At 42.9% G+C, this 22,124-nt stretch overlaps 2 protein-coding genes and 1 pseudogene across 2 annotated transcripts; all 3 read left to right on the top strand.

Moving 5' to 3' along the window:
- The first annotated feature begins 558 nt into the window (after window positions 1-558).
- Window positions 559-5,545, top strand: LOC136457708 (single myb histone 5-like). The gene is made up of 7 exons (XM_066457728.1): window positions 559-856; window positions 1,891-2,098; window positions 2,261-2,490; window positions 2,617-2,701; window positions 3,346-3,429; window positions 4,309-4,656; window positions 4,979-5,545. The coding sequence occupies exons 2-7, from the start codon at window positions 1,949-1,951 to the stop codon at window positions 4,991-4,993; spliced, it is 912 nt and encodes a 303-aa protein (XP_066313825.1). The 5' UTR covers window positions 559-856; window positions 1,891-1,948; the 3' UTR covers window positions 4,994-5,545.
- Window positions 5,546-10,847: 5,302 nt separating this feature from the next.
- On the top strand, window positions 10,848-15,026 carry LOC136457707 (receptor like protein 22-like). Its single transcript, XM_066457727.1, has 2 exons — window positions 10,848-11,975; window positions 12,767-15,026. The coding sequence occupies exons 1-2, from the start codon at window positions 10,988-10,990 to the stop codon at window positions 14,695-14,697; spliced, it is 2,919 nt and encodes a 972-aa protein (XP_066313824.1). The 5' UTR covers window positions 10,848-10,987; the 3' UTR covers window positions 14,698-15,026.
- A 1,646-nt stretch (window positions 15,027-16,672) lies between these two features.
- LOC136457706 (receptor-like protein 7) lies at window positions 16,673-21,322 on the top strand (annotated as a pseudogene).
- Window positions 21,323-22,124: the final 802 nt, after the last annotated feature.

The raw sequence follows: 22,124 nt of genomic DNA, 5'->3' as shown, positions 1-22,124 counted from the left end.
CCACAAGCTTACACTACTACTGTCGTCCAGAAGTCAAGTCGTCAACTTCCTCTGCACGTCAGGGCATCGGCCGGCCGGAAAATCGACTAGATGTCCAGATGTTGATTCCTTCCAACTCTACGCATGCATGCATCACCGATCCTGATGTCACGAGACGTCGTTACATGCAGTGAGCGTTGCCCTTCGTAAGTTCGGCTCCAATCTGAAGCCATTCTTGACACCGGCAGAACCGCCCTCATGCACGCGGTCGTGCTCGTGCCTAGCTCCGTCCTGCTGAATCCAACGTTGCAATAAGCCGCTCGCTCGGACGCGCGCGCACCATGCCTCCTGCAGTCCATGTTGAAACCTGAACGCGCCGTTCTTGGCTTGCAGCCGCAATCTGCCTCTACGTGCCGGCACGGGCCCGGTGATCATCAGGTCGGGTCGGGCCGTGCCTAGATTAGGCCGAAACATCAGGCGATGGGCTGTGTTAACGACCGTGGGCCATGGGCCTTATGGCTATCTAGATATTCCTAATGCACATGTTTATGCCCACTTGATGCCGGATCACACGAGTGAGGAGCGCAGGCTCAGGGTGGCAGGACTAGCTGGCCATTGACGTGGGAGAGCCGGAGAGGAGAGGGGCTTGACGCTTGAGGTCGGAGGCAAGCGCCACATAGGGCAGCGATTTTCCGAGCGGCGAGCAGCAACAAGCAAAGGAAGGGTTTAGGCTGGGTGTGCGCTCTCTCACTCTCTCTCGCGTGGCGCAGCGCCGCAGCTGGGCGACCGTCGTTGCAGACCTATGCCAGGCGCCCAGGTCTAGCCTCGTCGGTTCCTTCGCCAGGTCTTCCGCGGGCCGGGGACGAGCACCCACCAGGTATGCGCATCCCTTCTCTTCCCTTCCTGTTGCGAAACCGAGCACGCGAACCCTAACTTATACTTTACTGGGTCCGCCCCTGACGCTGAACTCATCATCTTCCTGTGTTACAATTCATTAAGTTTGTTAGGATTTGTTGGAAAGGGCATCCTTGGAGTTTCAGTAAGAAATGGAGATGGTGAAGCAGTTTCCTTTTCATGAAATGAAATGCTCCCATGTTGTCTATGTCTTGCATCAATCTTTTTCTTGGTTGGTTTTGGTATCATAGGAGGTTAGGTCATGCTGTTAATGCCATAGCAATGGAATTCTTAAATAGAAATTCACAAGATTATTGGGATATGATTGGATTTGCCGGTTACCACTTTTTTGAGAAAAAAAATAGTAGTTCTGAAGTTGCTTTGCAAGCTCTAGTAGTCTAGTTTGAAGCTCTGTTTGATCACATCATAGAGGCCACTTTATGCCATTTTGACTCATATGTACTCCTCCCGTCACATATAAGTGATGTTTTTGGGTTATGTGCAAAGAACCAATCTAAACTTGGACTGCAGATCATTCATAATATATCACAACAGGAAGCAGTAGTCAAAGTTGTGTGTTCGGGACAGTGCCGATGTCTATAACATCACTTACTTTTGACCGAAGGGAGTAATACTATGACGAATATCATAGGCTGTATTCATGAACAATAACAGAGCCTTTGAAAACCAGCAAATATTTCTTCAGTAATTTCTAGGCCTGTACAGATTTTATGTGGTACATTAGACTTCCCTTCTTAATATTCGGTATATTTAAGTTGTAGTACAAACCTGATTTTCTTCTTTAGCCAAGTGGCAGGATGTTGTACATATTAAAACAAGAATTTATTTATGATAAGTTTTTGCACATGTTGGATTTGTTTGTTGTTACCAAAATATTCTTAGAATTGAGTTTTCAGATGATTCAGTGTTTGCAGTAGTGTTAATCTATTGTAGTCCAGCAGTTGTTATATTCCTTTCAGTTTTACAATGTTCTAATGGATTGAATTCACAATCCAGGCTAGAAGGTATACATTCGTCTTCATATTGTATTTGACTGAAAAGATTGGGCCTACGCATGGGGGCTCTAAAACAGAGGTGGACTTCTGAGGAAGAGGCTGCTCTTAGAGCTGGAGTAGCGAGACATGGAGTTGGAAATTGGCGTATGATATTGAATGATCCAGAACTTAGCTCCACATTGCGCTACCGCTCGAATGTTGACCTAAAGGTTAAAACTATTCACTCGATTCCTTTTTTTACGTAAGTTTGCTTTAGTGAAGGGACTGCCATATTTGGGTATTCCTTGAAATCATGTCTTTTGGTTTTTAAATTTCCAGATTCATCTTCAATCTTAATGCTCATATGTTCTTTTCTATTAATCACTACTTAGGACAAATGGCGCAACATGAATGTAATTGTCACTTCATCGAGTGCTCGTGACAGGGGGAGAACTTCCACGAGGAGAACCCGAGCTGCTCCTAAGAATAATGATCACTCGTTGGCATTGAGCACAGTTACTTCTGATGTTGATGATGAGATTGTTGATGTAAATCCTATTCCTATAGCATCAGTGCCTGTTGAAGCGTGGAATACTTCAAAATCAAAGAAATCTCACTCAAGGTGATTGCATATGCATAAATGTAATAATACATAATTGTGCCGTTTAACTTTTTTTCCTCTCTTTGTTATCTCAATAGAAAACTAGATAGACTGAAGTCTTCACTTACTTTAATGGCTTTAATGCAGGCTAGACAATATTATAATGGAGGCTATAAAGAACTTGAATGAGCCTACAGGGTCACACAGAACTACTATTGCTAATTACATAGAGGTGTGCATTCTTCTCTTGTTTTTGTTTCTTTCTAGGACTTATAGACTTATAATATGCTTTATGGTCTGTCTACATTTCCATTTTCCTTTACTTTTGAATGTCAACATTATTTGCCTTTTTGTTTGTATTTAGTCAGCCAAAACTTTTTATACACAAGATATCTTGTTAATAATAAATTTATTGTTTTTATTTTGACATAAGTGTATAAGAAATCAACTAGGTGGCACTACCCAGCCGTCATGAACTCATGATTTTGCCCAAGTTGGCAGGTTGCCTGCCTATGCAGTGATGGCTGGTGCCACCCATATCTGTTGCAAGGATCATTACTCCTAAACACCTAAATAAATAGTGAACACCGTTTCATACAGAAACAGAACTTCAGTACACCTGATTTGACTGTATGAAAATGATATATCACAGACCAAATATTAGAATCCAATAAAAAAGCATGTCTAGCTACATTAGATTTCCTCCTTTTGTTGGTCAAAAGTTAGCTATTGCACTATGTCTTCTTGCAGAGTTCTGATTTCATTTTGAAATCATCATGTTCTTTCTTATTAGCTAATAAAAATTCTTGGCCAACTGGGTCATGGTCGTCTTATTTGCTATGTGCACAATCAGGTTCTTACCCTGGTTTTATGTAGGAGCAATATTGGCCACCTAGTGATTTTGATCACTTATTGTCTGCAAAACTGAAGGATTTAGCTACCAGTGGGAAATTGTTAAAGGTAAATATGATTTTTGTAGTTCTCTACATCATTTTATGCTATGAGAAATAAAGTTAATTCAAAGATGAAACTACTAGGTGATACCACGTGAGTAAATTCAATTAATGTTATCACCAAAAAAACCTCTTCTTGGGGGAAAGGTCTCCCCCAAGGCACTGCATTAAGGAGAAACCGTAATCATAGGGTCAAGAAGGCTGACTGCCCAGGATGCAACTGTGTATATCTCTGAAAGCAGTTACACAGTGAGGGACCTTTTGTGAAAACCAGGGTTCAAACCCTGGTCCTATGGCACCACAACTGGGTGGCCACTGGCCAACCACCACACTAGTGCATTCTCATGATATCATCTAAGGAAGTAGTACTAGATAAGTAAAATCTGTGCATAACACCATCAGAAGCCTAGTTTTCATCCAACTGGAACAACTGATATGCCATATTTGTGAATACAAGTATATGAAGGTTTATCATGACACATATGTTTGGCCATGAAGCATGTGCTCTGAGAAGGTGCACACACATAGACTTGTTCAGTCATGCACCATACTCTACTATCTGTCTATTATTACAGTGCCAAACATGTTTATCAGTATTAGCAAGCACTGATTTCTTGTTTAGTGATGCACAATACTCCACTGTTAGTCTATTACATAATGATTTCTTGTTTAATTTCATGTAGAATCCTTGTTAGACTGCAGGTTTCCGGCTGATCTTACTTTAAATGCTATTTTCAGCACTACTCGATTTGTGGGCTTTATGGTGTCCATGAGCCAATGAGCCATCTTTCATTGCTGAATGTTCATATTTTGATCCAATCAGAAGTTGCATGTTCTCAAATTGAAGAACCTTGAGCTTTTCAGCATGACCAGTGGAAGTTTGCAGGTGAATCGGAAGTACAGGATAGCACCTAGTTCACCACGCATAGAGGGCCGAAGCCCCAAGATGATGCTGCTGGAAGACGTGCAAGGAGAACCCCTGAAATTAGGGAGTGATGCTAGTAGAACCCTCACGAGATCCCAAGTTGATGCTGAATTGGTTCGTATGGCAACTATGACTGCTGAGGCAGCTGCGGCTGCCGCTGCTCATGCAGTTGCAGAGGCAGAGGCTATCATGGCAGAAGCTGAAGCAGCTGCTAGGGAAGCAGAGGCTGCAGAAGGAGAGGCCCGAGCTGCACAGGCCTTCGCTGAAGCAGCAGTTTTGACACTGAAGAACAGAAATTCTGCGAAACTGGTATAGCTCTAGTCCATGAATCTTTTAGATATGCCCTCTTGTCCTTTCACATGTAGAATCCAGTTCCGTAGCCCCTTACGCAACTGATTGGTTACTAAAAGAACCTGAAATCAGAAGTTTTCATAAACCCGCTGGCTTATTTACCAAAGATTATGATTTCCAAAGGTAATTATGCCATGGCATAGGGAAAAACATTCATTTGAACCTACTTTTGAAAAACAGAGTATGCGGGACGCAGAATCAAACTGCTTTTGAGAAGTAAGAAATAACCAATGGAATCTGCGGCTCTACCGAATTCTGACTCCTTGATGTTCATGTGCAGATGGCCCAAGCTTGATGCTACTCGAAACTGTTGGGGTCCAGCGGTGCTGCAGGGGCAGGGCCACCTATGCATGTAGTTCATGTTAAACTGTTGTTCAGGTAAACGCAGCTGTCCCTGTAGCCGTATAAAGTTGTGTTATTGGATCCATGTGGGTTCCAACACACCAACAGCGATGCCGGCAGCTTGGTTGTATTCCCCCACTGGGACACCATTTTCAGAACTCGGTGCCGTGGGTAAAGTCAACATCAACATGCCTGTTTTCGCTGATTCTGAGCACGAGCGCGTGGACTGTACCAACAGCATTTGCATCGCTGCATGTGTTTGGACCTATCATGAAATAGGCAGTCCGGGGAAATAGCAATAGCATGGTTGGAGCTATCTGCCATTCTGTCCTGCAACTGCAAGAGGAGCTCTCCTAGGGCTAGGAAGAATACTGGTCCACATGCAGTCTGACGACTGTGCGTCATTGTGTCGTCTCTTTGGAGTTTGGATTGGACTTTGGTTGGCTTGTTGGTGTGCCGCCGATACGGCCATATGCGTCGGCGTTTACCCTCCATAGAGGGAACACGCTTGTCAAACCTAGCGAAGATAACTAGAAACTCTTTATATATAAAAAACAAACAAACTAGAAACTGTGTTTGGCAATTGGTCTAGGCAATTGGGAGGCGAAATGATTGCTTGATCAGGATCGGTTGGCAATCGAGAATAGCTAAATATCAGAATAGGAAGTGATGACAAGCTAATTCCTTAATTTTAGACTTGTGCTAATGTATGGGCATTTAAATTTCCATTTCATTAAAAAATACTATATACATAGATGTACTCATGGCCCCTCGTGGCATGGGCCCTGGCTGTCGCACCGGCTGCTCTCCCCTCTAAGACGGCCCTGCAGACTGTCTAGGCCACGTACTCCGTAGTTGCTCGACTCTCCTGCAACAAGTCCACCCAAAGCCCAGCTACAGGTAGATCTATATGTTGCCTTTTGTGTTTATAATATGTGCGGGGCTGACGGACTGGCGTTGGATGGCAGAAAAATCAAGAGAAAACCGTGTCGGAACCTAACGATGGAACTGTGCGTATGCGACCATCCTGTGCGTGATGCTTTCTTACGCGTGCGACACGGTAAGTCGGTACCTAACGATGTGCGGCAGTATACAGGACCGTTTAGGGCATGTTTGATTTCTTCCTCTAAATTTTAGATGTTTAAAATTTAGAGCTAATTATAAAGCTCTAAATAAGTGGTCTAAAGTTAGCTCTAAACTTTAGCCCACCTCACCTCAGAGCTCTAGAGCAACTCCAACAGACTGGTTAAATGTATTCGCGAAGCCATTTATAGCTATTGTGCTCTCAAAAAAGCATTCCAACAGCTTGTCTATTGTTTTCCATTTTTCCCAGCTGACTATCCCACCATTCTCGCTGGCCATATTTCCCTAGCGAGCCTTACTTGCTATCCACGCACGCGGGACGAGTGTTACTGACCAAGGTCATGTTGTCGGCGATCCCGGTGCATATTAGCATTGCGTGTTGCCTCTCGACCTGGGCCATTGAGCAGATTGATAGACGTCGCAGGGCTTTCCTCTGGTGCGGTACTGACACATCGCTAGGAGGAAAATGCAAACTGGCCTGGACTACTGTCTGTCGTCCGACATCTCTGGGCGACCTAGGTGTTTTGGATCTCAGGTTCTTTGGGCTGGCCCTCAGGCTACGTTGGGAATGGCTAAGTAGAGTTGAGCCTGATCGCTGCTGGGCTACACTGCCGACACGTGCTGAGAAGAATGTAGTCGCAATGACAGACGCCAGCATAACTGTGATCATCGGCGATGGGGCCTCAGCAAAACTGTGGACGGACAATTGGTCCAATGTTGGTTCGCTATGCTCATTTGCGCCTCAGTTGTTCGCTGCCATCTCACCGAGAGGAAAGAAGATGTCTCTGAACGATGGTCTCTTCTAGAACCGGTGGGCACGTGAAATTCATGGTGCGGACACTGTGCAGGTGCTCCTTCAGTACCTGCGTGTGCGGGCAATCCTACGCGCCGTCGTTCTCGATCCGCATGTGCCGGACCGATTCACATGGAAGTGGTCGCCTGATGGGAAGTAGAGCGTGTCGTCGACCTACAGAGCTTTTTTCGAAGGATCAACTGCGCTCCTTGGTGCCAAGGAATTAGGGAAGACTAAAGCTCCACCGAAGGTCAAGTTTTTTATGTGGTTGGTGCTTCACCGCAGGATCTGGACTGCAAATCGATGATTGCGGCATGGCCTACATGATTCAGATGACTGCAACCTGTGCAGCTAGGCATCCGAGACGTGTGATCACTTGTTCGTGGGGTGTGTGACTACCAGGCAACTCTGGTATAGGTTGCTTCTACCTTTGGGGTTACAGGACTTGACGCCGCTGACAGAGGAACGCTTGGGAATTTGGTGGCTGAGACAGAGAGAATGGCTGAGTGCTGACAGCCGGCCACCGTTCGATACCCTGCTACTGCTCATCACCTGGACAATCTGGAAGGAGCGGAACAATAGGGTCTTCAACCGAATCACGTCCAACTTGGCGGCAATCGCACAGGAGGTGATCAGAGAAGCGCAATGCTGGTGCGAGGCAGAGTACTCTTCGTTGGCTCACTTGATTAGCTTATGGTCGCAGAACCAGGTGGTCTTGTAATACGACTTTTGGTAATTCAGTAGCTAGGCTGCGGTTTGCTTTGGTGATGGTCTCTCGCCACCATCAGCTAACGGCTTTATTGTAAGGTCTATTGACCATTCCCGCCCTCTTAATGAAATTCGGGCATATATGCCTGCACGCGAAAAAAATTAACTAGGTTGTTCTAAAACTCTATTTTAGATGGGCTTTCTATTTTACATAATGGCTAAATCTCACAATTTAGCATCTAATTTTACCAAGTCTCTTAGAGTTGCACTATAGAGCTCAAAGTGAGCTAAATTGCTCTAAAGCTTTCAGTACTCTAAAGTTTAGAGGAGAGGATCAAAATAGGCCCTAGTCATACTTTGATGAGTACTCTCACTCCTGTCCAAAAAATAATAATATAAATCTCGTTTCTCAAAGAGTTAAATAATTTTTATTTTAAAACTAAGTTAAATAATTTTTATTTTAAAACTATGTTCATAGAAAATTATATTAACATTTATATATTTAAATATGTTAATCATAAAAATATGTTACATAATTAATTTAGTGATACCTTTTGTGTAAATATTAGTAGTTTTTTCTATATATATATTTGGTTAAACCTAAGGATACAATGGTTTGATTTCTCATAAAGTTAGATTTTTTTTTGGGGGTGGAGGGGACGGAGGAGTAGTACTTCGCAAATGTCGGGATAATATATAAGAGTGATTCCATTGTGTGGTTTGTCTTGATTTTATTTTATTATGTTTTTAGATAAAGAAATGCATGTCTTTAGCTTTCTTCAAGGAAGAAGTTATAGTGAATATTTTGGTTGTGTTTGGTTCGATTTCTGAAAATTGTTTCTGCTGTTAAAAGGCAGAAACTTTAGAGCCTCCTATTAATTTAGTGTTAAAAATTATTATTGTTTGGACAGGGAGTGAAAGTACTCATCAAAGTACGACTAAGGGCCTATTTGAAACATCTCCTCTAAACATTAGAGCGCTGAAAGCTTTAGAGTATTTTAGCTTATTTTTAAGCTTAAAGCTCTGATGTGAGGTGGGCTAAAATTTAGAGCTAATTTTAGACTACTTATTTAGAGCTTTAATTAGCTCTAAATTTTATTAGACATCTAAAGTTTAGAGGAAGAAATCAAACGTGCCCTAAACGGTCCTATACACTGCCGCGCATGGTTAGGTAGTGACTTACCGTGTCGCACGGCCGCACGGGTCAGAAAGCATCACGCACAGGATGGTCGCACACGCAAAGTTCCATTCTACGCACGCCTACGCCACGCCATGAACTGACGACAGGATGGTCGCACACGCGAAGTGCCATTCTATGCACGCCATGCACTGTGAATCTGTGACATGCTGCACGTAAACCATATATTTTTTTTTTGAAAAAGAAAATGTTCCGGCCTCTAGCTCTGCTGCTATATATATAAGTAGCCAAAAATCGAACGCCATCGTATGAAAGTGAGAGCCGGCAAACCAGCAGTAGATGAGATGAGTTCCAGGCACTCAAAGCTCCACGTATTCCTGCACCTCCTCTTATACTTCTGCATCATCGTCCGCACTGAAAATATGTAAGTGTTCTTGTCTCCTTGACAGTTTTTTTTTTAAGTCTGGCCCTGTTTGGTACAACTTATCTGGGAAGCGCTTCCCAGATAAGTTGCACAAATAGAGTAAAAGCGACGGTCAAAATAAGTTGGTCTGATCCAGCTTCTGCTTTTTAGTATAAATGAGAGCTGTGGAAATAAACGTGGCCAAAATAAGCTACTAAAAAGCGTAGCGTTTGACTGTTGATTCCAACTTATTTTAGCCATAAGCAGCTTATAAGCTGTACCAAACAGACCCTCTGTCTATCCGTATAATTATATTTTATAGAGTCCATAGGAGCAGCCGTTTAATTTACGTGGCATTACAAGAAAGTCTCAATCCGAGATTAATTGTTACTCACTCTGTTTTAATTTACAAGACGTTTGGACTTTTTTTCATGTATTTAGATATAGGGTCGTTTAGATCCACCTAACTAAAGTTTAGCTAGCTAAAATTTTAAAGTTAAACTTTAGTCAGCTAAAAGTTCTCTAAGCTAAATTTTATCTAGGGTGTTTGGATCCTTCAGCTTAGACTCAGCTAAACTTTAGTTGGGTTAAAGTAACTAAACTTAGCTAAACTTGAGCCGTTCTTTTAGCTGAGCCGTTTTGATCCCTAGCAGCTAAATTTAGCCCGCTAAAATTTAGGAGACTTTTCCTTGTGTGCCATTATAAAAGATCGCAATCCCCTGTGTGCCATTGAAAAAATTCAGCGGTCTTCAGCGCCACTACTCCAACTTTTTCGTGTCCTCTATGCCACTTCCATCAGTTTGAGCTCTAACGCCGTCAAACTGCAAGGGTGAAAAGACGAAAATACCCTTAAGTCTAAATATGTTATTAATTTTTTTGAGCATCTGAACGACTTCAAATGAAAAAACTCAAAACTAGAAAGTTGTAGATCTCGTCGAGATCTATAATTTTCATATAAAATTTATTTTCATTTAATTCCGCAAAAAAAAATATGATTTGATATGATTAATATATCTTAGAAAAATCATCATTTTTTGCGGAATTAAATAAAAATAAATTTTATATGAAAATTATACATCTCGACGAGATCTACAACTTTCTAGTTTTGAGTTTTTTCATTTGAAGTTGTTAAGATGCTAAAAAAATTAATAACATATTTAGACTTAAGGGTATTTTCGTCTTTTCATTGCAGTTTGACGGCGTTAGAGCCCAAACTGATGGAAGTGGCATGGAGGACACGAAAAAGTTAGAGTAGTGGTGCTGAAGACCGTTGAATTTTTCTAGGGGCACATAGAGAATTGCGATCTTTTATAATGGCATACGAGAAAAAGTCTCAAAATTTAGTTGGTGGATCTAAACATGCCTATAATGATATATATTTAAATGTATAACAAAATTTATGTACGTAGAAAATCTAAATCTTATAATTTCGAACGGAGTTCAGTTTGCCTAACGTATATAGTAACATGCTAATGTGTACATAATTACATACGTGATTGATTACAGCTTCTGTTTACACTTTACGCGCATTTCCAGCAGCAGCAACACTGCCGGCGCCGGGTCATCGTCATGCTCTCCGGCCGACGCTGCCGCGCTGCTCCAGCTAAAGCAATCCTTCGTCGACCCCAAGGACCTCACGTCATGGCGAGCCAAGACGGACTGCTGCCTCTGGGAAGCCGTCGCCTGTGACGCGACCTCAGGCTCAGGGCGGGTGATCGCGTTGGATCTAGGAGGCCGGAATCTGCGGAGCCGCCGGGGCCTTCACCCCGCGCTCTTCGACCTCACCTCTCTGAGGAACCTCAGCCTCCGGGGCAACGACTTCATGGGGGAGAGCCTGCCGTCCACTGGGTTTGAGCTGCTCAGCGAGATGGTCCACCTCGACATAGCCGACACAAATTTCAGCGGCCAGATCCCCATCGGCGTAGCGCGGCTCAGCAAGCTGGTCCATCTCTCCGCCGGGGCCGGGGGCCCCAGCAGCAGCAGGCTGGTCCTCAAAGAGCCAAGCTTTGAAACATTGGTCGCTAATCTCGGCAATCTAAGAGAGCTTCGCCTTCATGGAGTGGACATCTCCATCGGCGGCAGAGAGACGTGGTCCGTTGCTCTAGCAAGCTCCACACCGGACCTGCAGATTCTGTCTCTGTCCTCCTGTGGCCTGTCTGGACCCATCCATCGCTCCTTCTCACGGCTCCGTTCGCTGGTCGAGATCAGCCTCCCTAACAACAGAATCGCTGGCAAGGTTCCTGAGTTTTTTGCTGGCTTCTCTTCCTTGAGCACCCTTGACCTGAGAGACAATGACTTTGAAGGGCAGTTTCCGGCAAAGGTCTTTCGACTGAAAAATCTGAAGGTCCTTTTGATGTCCGGGAATTCAAGGCTTTCTGGGCATCTGGTAAGCTTTCCAGCGGAAAATAGATTAGAAATGCTTGACCTGAAGGACACAAACTTTTCTGATGGGTTGCCGGCGTCCATTGTCAATCTCAAGTCTTTGAGTTATTTGACTCTTACCACAGAAGGGACTTCCAAGCACCTTCCCTTTGTAGGTAAGCTTCCATCTTTGGGCACGTTAGTGCTCCAGGGATCATCATCAGGATTACAGAAGCCGCAGTTCTCTTGGATTGGGGATCTCACACATTTGACAAGTTTGTTGATTGACAACTACAACTTCTCTGAACCAATACCATCCTGGATCGGCAATCTTACAGAATTGATGTCACTGAGGCTCAGCATGTGCAGCTTATATGGACCGATACCCCCCTGGATTGGTAACTTGACGCAGCTTTCAAGCATAGACTTCACCGGAAATTACCTCACTGGTGAGCTCCATGAAGAATTTTCCACCACCATTATTTCTTCGTTATCAGTATTGAAATATAGTACAACCATGTCTTACAAACTTTAAAGCCATCCCCTCTCTCGTGTTCCGTTCCTTGTACTTACTATATACTCCCTCCTTTTCGAAAAGAGCGCACACTTTTCTGAGATGGAGAGAGTAAACTCACACCCCCTAACTCACTACTTGTGTTCATGTGGATTTTTTTAACGTAATTGTGTTCATGTGGATAAGTATTGCCGAAGGGAAGAATAATACATATGGCTTGCTTATTCCTCCCTCTAACCCAAAATATAAGAATTTAAAAGTTTGCCATAAGTTTATTATTTTAAGTTTGACCAAGTCTAGAGAAAAACAACAATTATTTAGAATTTAAATGAGCACCATTAGAATTTAAATGAACTATATTTTTCGTAGCTTACATCTTTGATGTCATAGATGTTAATATCTTTCTATATAAATTTGATCAAACTTACGATAGTTTGACTTAGGACAAACGTAGAAATCTTTATATTTTGGGATGGAGGACGTATAATGAAATGATGAGGAGTCCACTTTTGTTCGGATAAAAAGAAGGGCAATTGTCCTCGAAACTGGTTTCAGGAGGAATATCAACATTTGAAAGTAAATAAATATTCATGTAATGTTACCACTAACCACATGATTAGTAGTGGTGGCTATTTTGTACATGCACATTATGCTTTACTATACTAGCATTCTATGTTACAATTAATCACAGTAATTTGTTGACTGGCATTGTACCTTTACATGCAGGCAAAATTCCGAGAAGCTTGTTCACACTTCCAAATTTGCAATCGCTTTCTCTCTTATCAAATCAACTTTCTGGCCATTTAGATGCCATTGACAACCCTTTGTCTTCACTCTTGTCTAACGTAAATTTGGTAGATAACAACATTGGGGGATCTATACCTCAGTCTTACACTCAGCTTCCAAGTCTTGAAGCATTTTACCTTGGCTCAAATAGATTGACGGGCACAGTGAACCTAAGATCTTTCTGGAGGCTCAAGAATCTTTATGCATTGAGTCTCTCTAACAACATGCTGACAGTGATAGATGAAGAAGATGGTCCTCTCCTTTCTTCATTACCTCACATCAAGATTTTGGAGCTAGCATCTTGCAACCTTGGAAAACTTCCACGAACGTTGAGATTTCTAGATGGCATTGAGACACTTGACCTCTCAAACAATCATATTCATGGGGCAATACCAGGCTGGCTGTGGGAGACCCGGACTGGCTGCATGAGCTATCTAAATCTCTCGCACAACATGTTTACTAGCCTGGAGAATACTTCATCTCTTATTCCTATGACATCTCAATATATCATTGATCTCAGTTTCAATAGACTTCAAGGAATCATACCAACACCAACAGTAAAAGTAGGATGTGAACTGATGAGTCTGAAACCGAGTGCTATCTTGCATTACTCAAATAATTACTTCAATGCCGTTCCACCTAACTTTGGCGAGTATCTCAAAGATATAACATATCTCGACTTTTCGAATAACCTACTGAATGGTCATATACCAACTTCAGTTTGTAGTGCAAGAGACCTTGAATTCCTTGACTTATCTTACAACTACTTTAGCGGAATGATCCCACCATGCTTAACACAAAATAGCTTGAGAGTACTTAAGTCAAGAGGGAATCTTGTTCACGGAGAACTACCTGACAATATCAGAGCAGGATGTGTGCTTCAGACAATAGATTTGAGCAGAAATTACATAACTGGAAAACTGCCAAGATCTCTGACCAACTGCCAGGAATTAGAGCTACTTGATGTTGGTAACAATCAGATCGCCGATTTATTTCCATCTTGGATGGGGGTTCTTCCAAAACTTAAAGTTCTGGTTTTGAGATCCAACCGATTATTTGGCATGATTACAGATCTTCAGGAGAATGAACAAATCATGGGCTATTTCTCAAGTTTGCAGATACTTTGTTTGGCCTCCAACAACTTCTCTGGGCACCTGCCACAAGGATGGTTCAATGAACTGAAATCGATGATGTCAAATGATAATGAAGAGGGACAAGTTGTAGGGCATCAAATGAACACGTCACAAGGATTCTATCGGGATACTGTCACTATAACATTTAAGGGCTTGGATATTATTTTCACAAAAATACTAACAACTTTCAAAGCAATTGACTTCTCAAATAATTCATTCGATGGCCCCATACCAGCATCGATTGGGAGGCTTTCTTCACTGCACGGAATTAACATGTCTCACAATAATTTCACAGAGCAGATTCCATCACAGCTTGGTAATCTTCCTTGGCTGGAATCGTTGGATCTATCATGGAATCATTTTTCAGGGGAAATCCCAGAGGAGTTAACCTCCCTTACTTCTCTTGCTTGGTTGAATCTTTCATACAACAACTTGACCGGTAGAATACCACAGGGCAACCAATTTTTGTCATTTCCCAACAGCTCTTTCGAAGGCAATCTTGGCCTCTGTGGAAGTCAAGTCTCTAAACAATGTGATAATTCAGGTTCAGGTTCAGCTACTCAAAGAGCATCAGATCATCATGAATCCAACAGTTTGTGGCAGGACAGAGTGGACACTATCCTTTTGTTCACATTTGTTGGTCTGGGGTTCGGAGTAGGTTTTGCATTGGCAATGATGTTCAATCGCTTTTGCCACATAGAAGGATGGGCTTGCAAGCACTATGGAACCCATACATAATACGGTACATAATATATGCCTGGTGTAAGACTAGGCTGTTTGCGGCTGCAGAGGCTAGAATTTTGCATTCTCTTAAAAATAATATATGCCTGTTATTATTTTTCATAAAAGATGGATCACCATATGGGTTAGATGACACAGCTTAATTTCACTCGGCTAGGTTTTGTAATTTCATTATGTTTCATATGGGATCCCGAAGGTGGTTGTGTTAACTTCAAGTGAAAAGAAGTGAGATTATTTTATTGGTTTCAGTTCTCTCTTGTACCGACTTCAGACATACACTCGACTTGAGCAGAAACCTGAAGTCCTGAACGCATGGAGTACGTAAGGATTTATTATAGCTAAACTTGGCCCTAGCAATCTTAATCAAGTTTGAGCAATCTGAATCCGGTGCTCTAAACATAGCAAATTAGTATTGAGTCCCACAACTAAGGTTGACGAGGAAACTGTCTGTTCGAACCTGAACTCCTACTCAGTCAGTGTGCTCGCACCTTAGCTTAGCTGTTCATGATGGAGGAGGTGCCAACACACCACATGGTGATCCTCAACCCAGTCTAACACCAAACTGCTTCACGGAGCCTCTGGTCGCTTGAGACTGATCGAGAAATCAGGCAGTAGAAACACCAATTTGGGAAAAAAATAAATCTGGAAGCAATTTCATAAAAAGAACCTGGAAGCAGATGACTTGCCATGAATTTGTGAGCGATTGGAAAAGAAGCATTTAGTACGAGGTGTTTTCTTCGTGACAATAATGGGACGCAGAGCAGTCTGATCCAGTGGAGGATATACGGAGGAGTAACTGTGTGTAAGAGATCGGAGCGGAAAAGGGGATCGGGACTTCAGGAGAATACATATGCCTCAGTTTTCATCGAGGTCGAGGGCAACTTCCGTTCCCTGTGAATCAGTGGGCTTAGCGTGTCTGGAGTACTAGGCCTTATGAAGCGAAATAAAAGGCCTTCATTTGGCCCAATAAGGCCTAGCAAGGCCACAATTCTCCTAACCGGCCAAATGCCCAAATCGAGTCCACGGAGTAATCGCCGAGCAGCGACGGCGCGGCGAGCAGCACGGACCAAGGCGGAGTGGCGGGCTCGCGGCGGCGCGGCTATGTGGCCGCGTGCCAGCAACCGCGCAGAGGCAGAGCAGCAGCAGGCGGGGCGGCGTACCGTGGCGGAGCAATCGGCATGCGGCAGGCAGGCAGGGCGCGTCCACGCGGCACGAGCGCACAACCTGGCGGGGGCGAGGCGGTAGCTTGCCGGGCTCAGCGCCGCGACGGTCGACGCGGGGACGCATGGGCAGCTGCAAGGCGCTGACCTGTGCGGCTGCCGGCTGGGGCGCTTTGCAGGGTGCGTGCGCCAGTCAGTCCACTCCCACAGCTACAGGGCTGCATCGCCAATTTGGGAGAAATCAACTAATCAAGCAAGTTTGCAAGTACTCCGGTCCTAGAATACATGTTCTTTATTTACAATTACCAAATGTAGTTTTATAATTGACCTCTTTGGCAATAGAACTTTAACATTTAATTATGGATTTAATAGCAGATTGTTATTTCTGATATAGATGTGCTCATGTGCAATGCTTGCAGGAGTAGTTTTGATTCATTGGAGTGTAGACCAAAGCCGGATTACCACTACCCACTTATATCTGATTATTTATCCATCAAAATTGCAGATTGCTTTCTATGTTTGTATGCTACGATTAATATTTTGCTTTGCTCTGGATTGCAGCAAACTATAATGTTCTTTTTTTAAGGAGGTTTCTCTGCTTATTAAAAGCAAGTACAACCTATAATGTTCTTATAATAAGAAACTAGTGAGCTGTCATGTGCTGTTCGTAACTTTTGACTAATGTTCTTATCTTATGAACTTGTCACGTGCTATTATTGCCTGTTTGTGACTTACAAGCTACCTGAGGCTTATTTCGTAGCATAACAATCCACCCCAATCCATATGGGTTGGGCTGGTAGGTATTGAGATGGAAAATTAGCTAATTATTATCTACCCTAATACCTCCCAACCCATATGGATTGGGATGGATTAGTGTGAAGGCACCCTCGCCACTGCAGCAAGTGGGTGCACGTGCCTGTTGAATCTCGAGGATGAGCTTGCCTGTTCCACCCTCGCCAGAGCTGGATGACGAGCTCGCAGGTGGCTGCCTTTGCCGGAGCTCAAGGGTGTGCCTGGACTGCTGCAGTTGCTGCTCCACCCGCGTGTGCACGGAGGCGTTGACGGCGTGACAAGGGGACAGGCTTGTTCGCCTGATTTTGGCAGACAAGCTCGTCCCGCATTCCAGACGAATATTCGCCTTGGGGTTGGCCTGTCCCTCCTTCAACAAGACAACAACCCAACACCGGCTCAAAGATTCCACCGAATCGAACGTCACCTTATATCCATCCATTTGCAAAGTACAGGATCATGGTCAAAGATCCAGCCAAAGACTGCTGATTCGTCAATGCAGTTCTCTCTATAGAAGATTTTAAGTACCGGAATTACTTTGATTTTGGAACATCCGAACATGAGGTTGATGGGCTTGACTCGTAACCGGGAAATCGATTGGTGAACCTGCAGGTTGCTGTGTGTGGTCCATAATAACTGCACGTTCCATCAACTCAGCATGATTCATCATTCATCCATAAACCCGCTGCGATGATTGGTCAAATATCTATATTTACTTTGATTGGAACACATAAGAGGTTGATCGGCTTGAATTATAAAAGGAAAGGATTGGTCGACCTGCAGGCTGCAGTGTGTGTGGTCCCGGTCCTTGATAGTAGCGCGTTCGATTGACTCGGCATGCTGTTGCTGTATGCCATGATCAGCAGACCAGAGCTAGAAGTGTATAAACCAAGGTAGGGCAAGGATATCCCCAGATCAAAATCAGGATAAACTCATAGCCATCCTAAGCTGCCAGTATGTCCACCATCATGAGGCACCAGGGGCCACGGCGTTTAGTGTTGCACCTGCTCTTACAGTTCCAGCTCACAGTCATCATGTGCTTACTTGTGCCTCCATGGGCTAGTGGTGACATCAACAACCACACCACCGGTGTGCTGTCAGTTCCATGCTTGCCCCACCAGGCAACGGCGCTCCTCCGGTTGAAACGATCCTTTACCACCACCAGCTACTCTGTCATTGCCTTCAGATCATGGAGGGCCGGCACGGACTGCTGCCATTGGATGGGCGTGCGCTGCGACTGCAACAATGGCCTCGTGACTTCCCTCGATTTGGGTGACCGCGGTTTGGAAAGTGGAGGCCTGGATCCCACGCTTTTTGATCTGACCTCCCTCAAGTACCTAAACCTCGCCTCTAACAACTTCAACGGGTCACAGCTCCCACCTACTGGGTTTGAGCGGTTCACAGAACTCACCCATCTGAACCTTTCAAGTTCAAGCTTTTCTGGCCAGGTGCCAAATGGCATTGGACACCTGACAAATCTCATATCGCTTGACCTCTCTACTGGTTTTGAAGTTACTGAGCTACTTCGTTATGTTCCTTGGATTTATGTACACTCAATTTCATTCTTTACAAGGCTCGTAGAGCAAAACTTGGACAAGTTAATTGCGAAGCTTAGCAATTTAAGGGAGCTGAATCTTGGCTTTATGGACCTGTCCAACAACGAGGCAAATTGGTGCAACATCATAACCAAATCCTGTCCTAAACTCCGAGTGCTTAGGTTACCGTACTCTCAGATTTCAGGACCGATTTGTGCTTCACTTCATTACTTGCTGTCACTGACCTACGGTTAAATGATTTGTCTGGTCCAATCCCAGATTTCTCGACCAATTTCTCCAATTTGAGTGTTCTTCAACTGAGCGATAATAAGATCTCACCGGCAATCTTTCAACACAAGAAACTAGTGACCATTGATCTTTACAACAATCATGAAATTTCTGGTTACCTGCCAAATTTCGTAGCTAGTACTTGTTTGGAGAATCTGGATGTTGGTGAAACCGATTTCTCTGGCACAATACCAACTTCAATTAGTAATCTCACAGCTTTGAGGAGGCTAGGACTTAGTGCAACAGGCTTTTCCGGTAAACTTCCCTCATCAATTGGTATGCTCAAATACTTGTCTGAATTGGAGATTTCTGGAACGGTTGTAGAAGGGTGCATGCCATCATGGATTGCTAACCTGACAGCTCTAACGATTCTCCAATTTTCTGATTGTGGCTTATCTGGATCGATACCATCTTTTGTTGGCAATTTGACAAAATTGCAGAAATTGGCACTGTGTAACTGTAGCTTTTCCGGAGAAATACCTTCATATATCTCTGAGTTAGTGCACCTGCAAATAATATTGCTATATTCAAACAATTTCATCGGGAAGATGGAGTTTACCTTTTTTTAGAAAACTGACACACCTTTCTATCTTGGATCTCTCTGATAATGATCTAGTTCTGGTAGATGGAGCAGACAATTCTTCACTAGCATCCTTGCCCAAACTCAATTACTTATCTTTATCACATTGTAACATAAATAAGCACCCGAGTTTCCTGAGGCAAATAACCTGGCTTGACCTTTCAGATAACCAAATCCATGGGGCTGTACCACAGTGGGCATGGGAGTCTTTTCTAAATATTCCTTCAGTTATGATCCTAGCAAACAATAAACTTACTAGTGTTGGTTATGCTCCTTTTCTCCCTGTACATTCATGGAAACTTGATTTCAGCAATAACATGTTTGAAGGGCCCATACCTATTCCATGAGGCCCTACAGGGGTGCTCGATTACTCAAACAACAACTTCTCATCGATACCTTCCAATTTTAGTTCTCATCTTCGTGAAGTTACCATCTTCAAGGCCTCTGGAAACAAGTTATCTGGGATAATCCCACCGTCCTTTTGTGATCTCAGCAAGAATAGCATGCTTGAAGGTGTACCTACTGTACCTTTACAACTGCTCGATCTCTCTTACAACAACTTCAGTGGCTCAAGTCCTTCCTGTTTTAAAGAAAATCAGCTTCGTGGCCCGTTCCCGGATAATATCAAGGAAGGATGCTCATATGAGGCACTAGATTTCAGTGGCAACTGGATTGGAGGGCGGCTCCCCAGATCTCTTGTTGCTTGCAAAAACTTGGAGGTCCTTGATATCGGAAACAATCAAATAAGTGATTATTTTCCCTGTTGGATGAATACACTCACTAGACTTCAAGTTCTTGTCCTGAAATCTAACAAGTTTTTTGGCGAAGTCGTGCCTTCTGCTGCTGATGATCAAGACACTTGTGAATTTCCAAGTCTACGAATTCTTGATCTAGCCTCCAATAACTTTTCAGGTACACTGACAAGGAAATGGTTTACAAGATTGAAGTCCATGATTGTCAAAACTGAAAATGAGACCCAGATCATAGAATATGAGGGCCCAGTCAATGACATGTACAAGATTACCACATTAATCACATACAATGGATTTGACTTTCTAATACATTATGGACCCTTGTGTACATTAATATCTCAAATAATGCTTTCCAGGGCAGTATCCCTGAATATATTGGGGTGCTTGTTATGCTAAATGTGCTGAACATATCACACAACTCACTTACAGGGCCAATTCCGTTTCAGCTTGGTCATTTGAACCAGATAGAAGCTTTGGACCTATCCTTTAATGAGCTTTCAGGAACAATTCCCCAGGAGCTAGCATCTCTAGACTTCCTTACCATGTTGAACCTATCTTACAACAAGTTGGAAGGAAGAGTACCAGAGTCACCTCATTTCATGACATTTTTCAGTGACTCGTTTTTGGGAAATGATGGTTTGTGTGGGCCTCCACTGTCAAAAGAATGCAATTACAACACAACACCAACAACTGTGACTGTGATGGTGCGACATCATTCCGAGAAGAAATCTGTGGATATTATGCTATTCCTCTTTGTTGGACTAGGATTTGGTGTTGGGTTTGCCATTGCAGTAGTTGCAATGTCTTGGGGATTTCCCACTAGTACAAAACAATCTTGAGAAGGCAGGAAGCCTTGTTAATTATGTATCGATCTTAAATAAATTTCCTGTACCAGGTCTCTTCTTTTATTTGCTTGCAATAATCATGGTAGTCCTGGGAACCGTGTTGCCATTACTATTGCAGTGGAACCATACCGATTTGTTGAAATGATAGCATTGTACAGACACGAATTTATTGACTTGGCTGGGGATTTTCCCTGCTTACAATCAGCTTGGTACTCCCTCTATTCTAAACTGGTTCTTTTAGATACATAAACATCTTATAATTTGGAATGCATGGAGTACAATCTGTCTGTAAATTTTTCCTGAATTTTTTTCTAAATTTTCAGTCAAGGACTCCAGGCTAGATGGCAGCAACCCCTATTTCAGCCTATCCCGTACCTCAATGAACGACACACGGGAGGCGGCTTTCGAGCTTACTGAGTGTGTTGTTGGACAGAGGAGCAATGGTGAATTGGTGACGGATTGCATCGGTCACCTGCTAGCGACGACTTTGATCGAATGGAGCAAGCGTGGTTAGTGTTTGGGCCACCGGCGGCCGAAACCTGGATCGCACGGCAGAGGGCAATGCCTGATTCAACCCGCTGATAACAGCCTCCACCATTGCCCACTTCATGGCGATCTTGACTGTTGTAACAGATACGAATGATTGGCCAACTTGCACATATTATGGCCCATGATAAAGTCCCCGCCCTAGGATTATATCTTTCAGCATAAATATTTCGTAATATTGCATTAAATCTTTTGGCTACTGAATAAACGTAAACAAAAAAAAAGTTTTAACTACAAAAGTTTCAAATCTTGTCGAGCACTGTAACTTTGGTATAGGATGTGTCTCATCCAAGGTTGCTTGAAAAAAATAAAAAATTTGAATATCAGAATATATGAATTTAAAATAAATATTTGAAACAGTAAAAACTTTGAATCAAAAAATTATCAACATAAAACATGTAGATCAAGTCAGCCACTGCACCTTTGGTATTAACTATGTGAAAATTCAAGGTCGTTTCAAAATTCAAAATTCAAAATTTTGAAATATATGAACTTAAAACACATATTTGAAACTCTAAACGACTTTAAGTAAAAATTCTTACAAAGTTGTATATTATATTGAAAACTACAACTTTAGTATAAACCATGTCAACATCCAAGGTTGTTAGAAAATTTTAAATTTCAAAATCAGTGAACCTAAAACAATATTCTTGCGATTCTTAACAGTTTCAAATCAAAAGCTTCTCAACTACGAAGTTGTAGATCGTGTAGATAGCTACAATTCTATATAAAGTTTGTCTTTATCCGATTTTATATGAAAAAGTTAAGAATTACTTTTGGATGAAACTATTTTTAGAGACGGACATTTTAAGATGTCTGTCTCCTTTAATCGGTTTTTAGATACGGACCCTTAGAATGGTTGTCTCTATTAAAAGACGGACATGCAACCGCCTATGTTAATTGATAGTTAACAGAGATAACCACCTATT

Source organism: Miscanthus floridulus, chromosome 6, assembly GCF_019320115.1.
Source record: "Miscanthus floridulus cultivar M001 chromosome 6, ASM1932011v1, whole genome shotgun sequence".
NCBI classification, from domain to species: Eukaryota; Viridiplantae; Streptophyta; class Magnoliopsida; order Poales; family Poaceae; genus Miscanthus; species Miscanthus floridulus.
Note: the sequence above shows the minus strand (reverse complement) of the source record. Positions and strands in the feature narration are given on the sequence as shown.

What these genes read in the sequence shown, in the direction of transcription:
- LOC136457707 (XM_066457727.1), top strand. Translation starts at nt 10,988, where the DNA reads ATGGGGGAGAGCCTGCCGTCCACTGGGTTTGAGCTGCTCAGCGAGATG. An exon ending in CACCGGAAATTACCTCACTG is followed by an intron (nt 11,976 to 12,766) that starts GTGAGCTCCATG and finishes CTTTACATGCAG; the next exon opens with GCAAAATTCCGAGAAGCTTG.
- LOC136457708 (XM_066457728.1), top strand. Translation starts at nt 1,949, where the DNA reads ATGGGGGCTCTAAAACAGAGGTGGACTTCTGAGGAAGAGGCTGCTCTT. An exon ending in TCAAAGAAATCTCACTCAAG is followed by an intron (nt 2,491 to 2,616) that starts GTGATTGCATAT and finishes GCTTTAATGCAG; the next exon opens with GCTAGACAATATTATAATGG. An exon ending in CTATTGCTAATTACATAGAG is followed by an intron (nt 2,702 to 3,345) that starts GTGTGCATTCTT and finishes GGTTTTATGTAG; the next exon opens with GAGCAATATTGGCCACCTAG.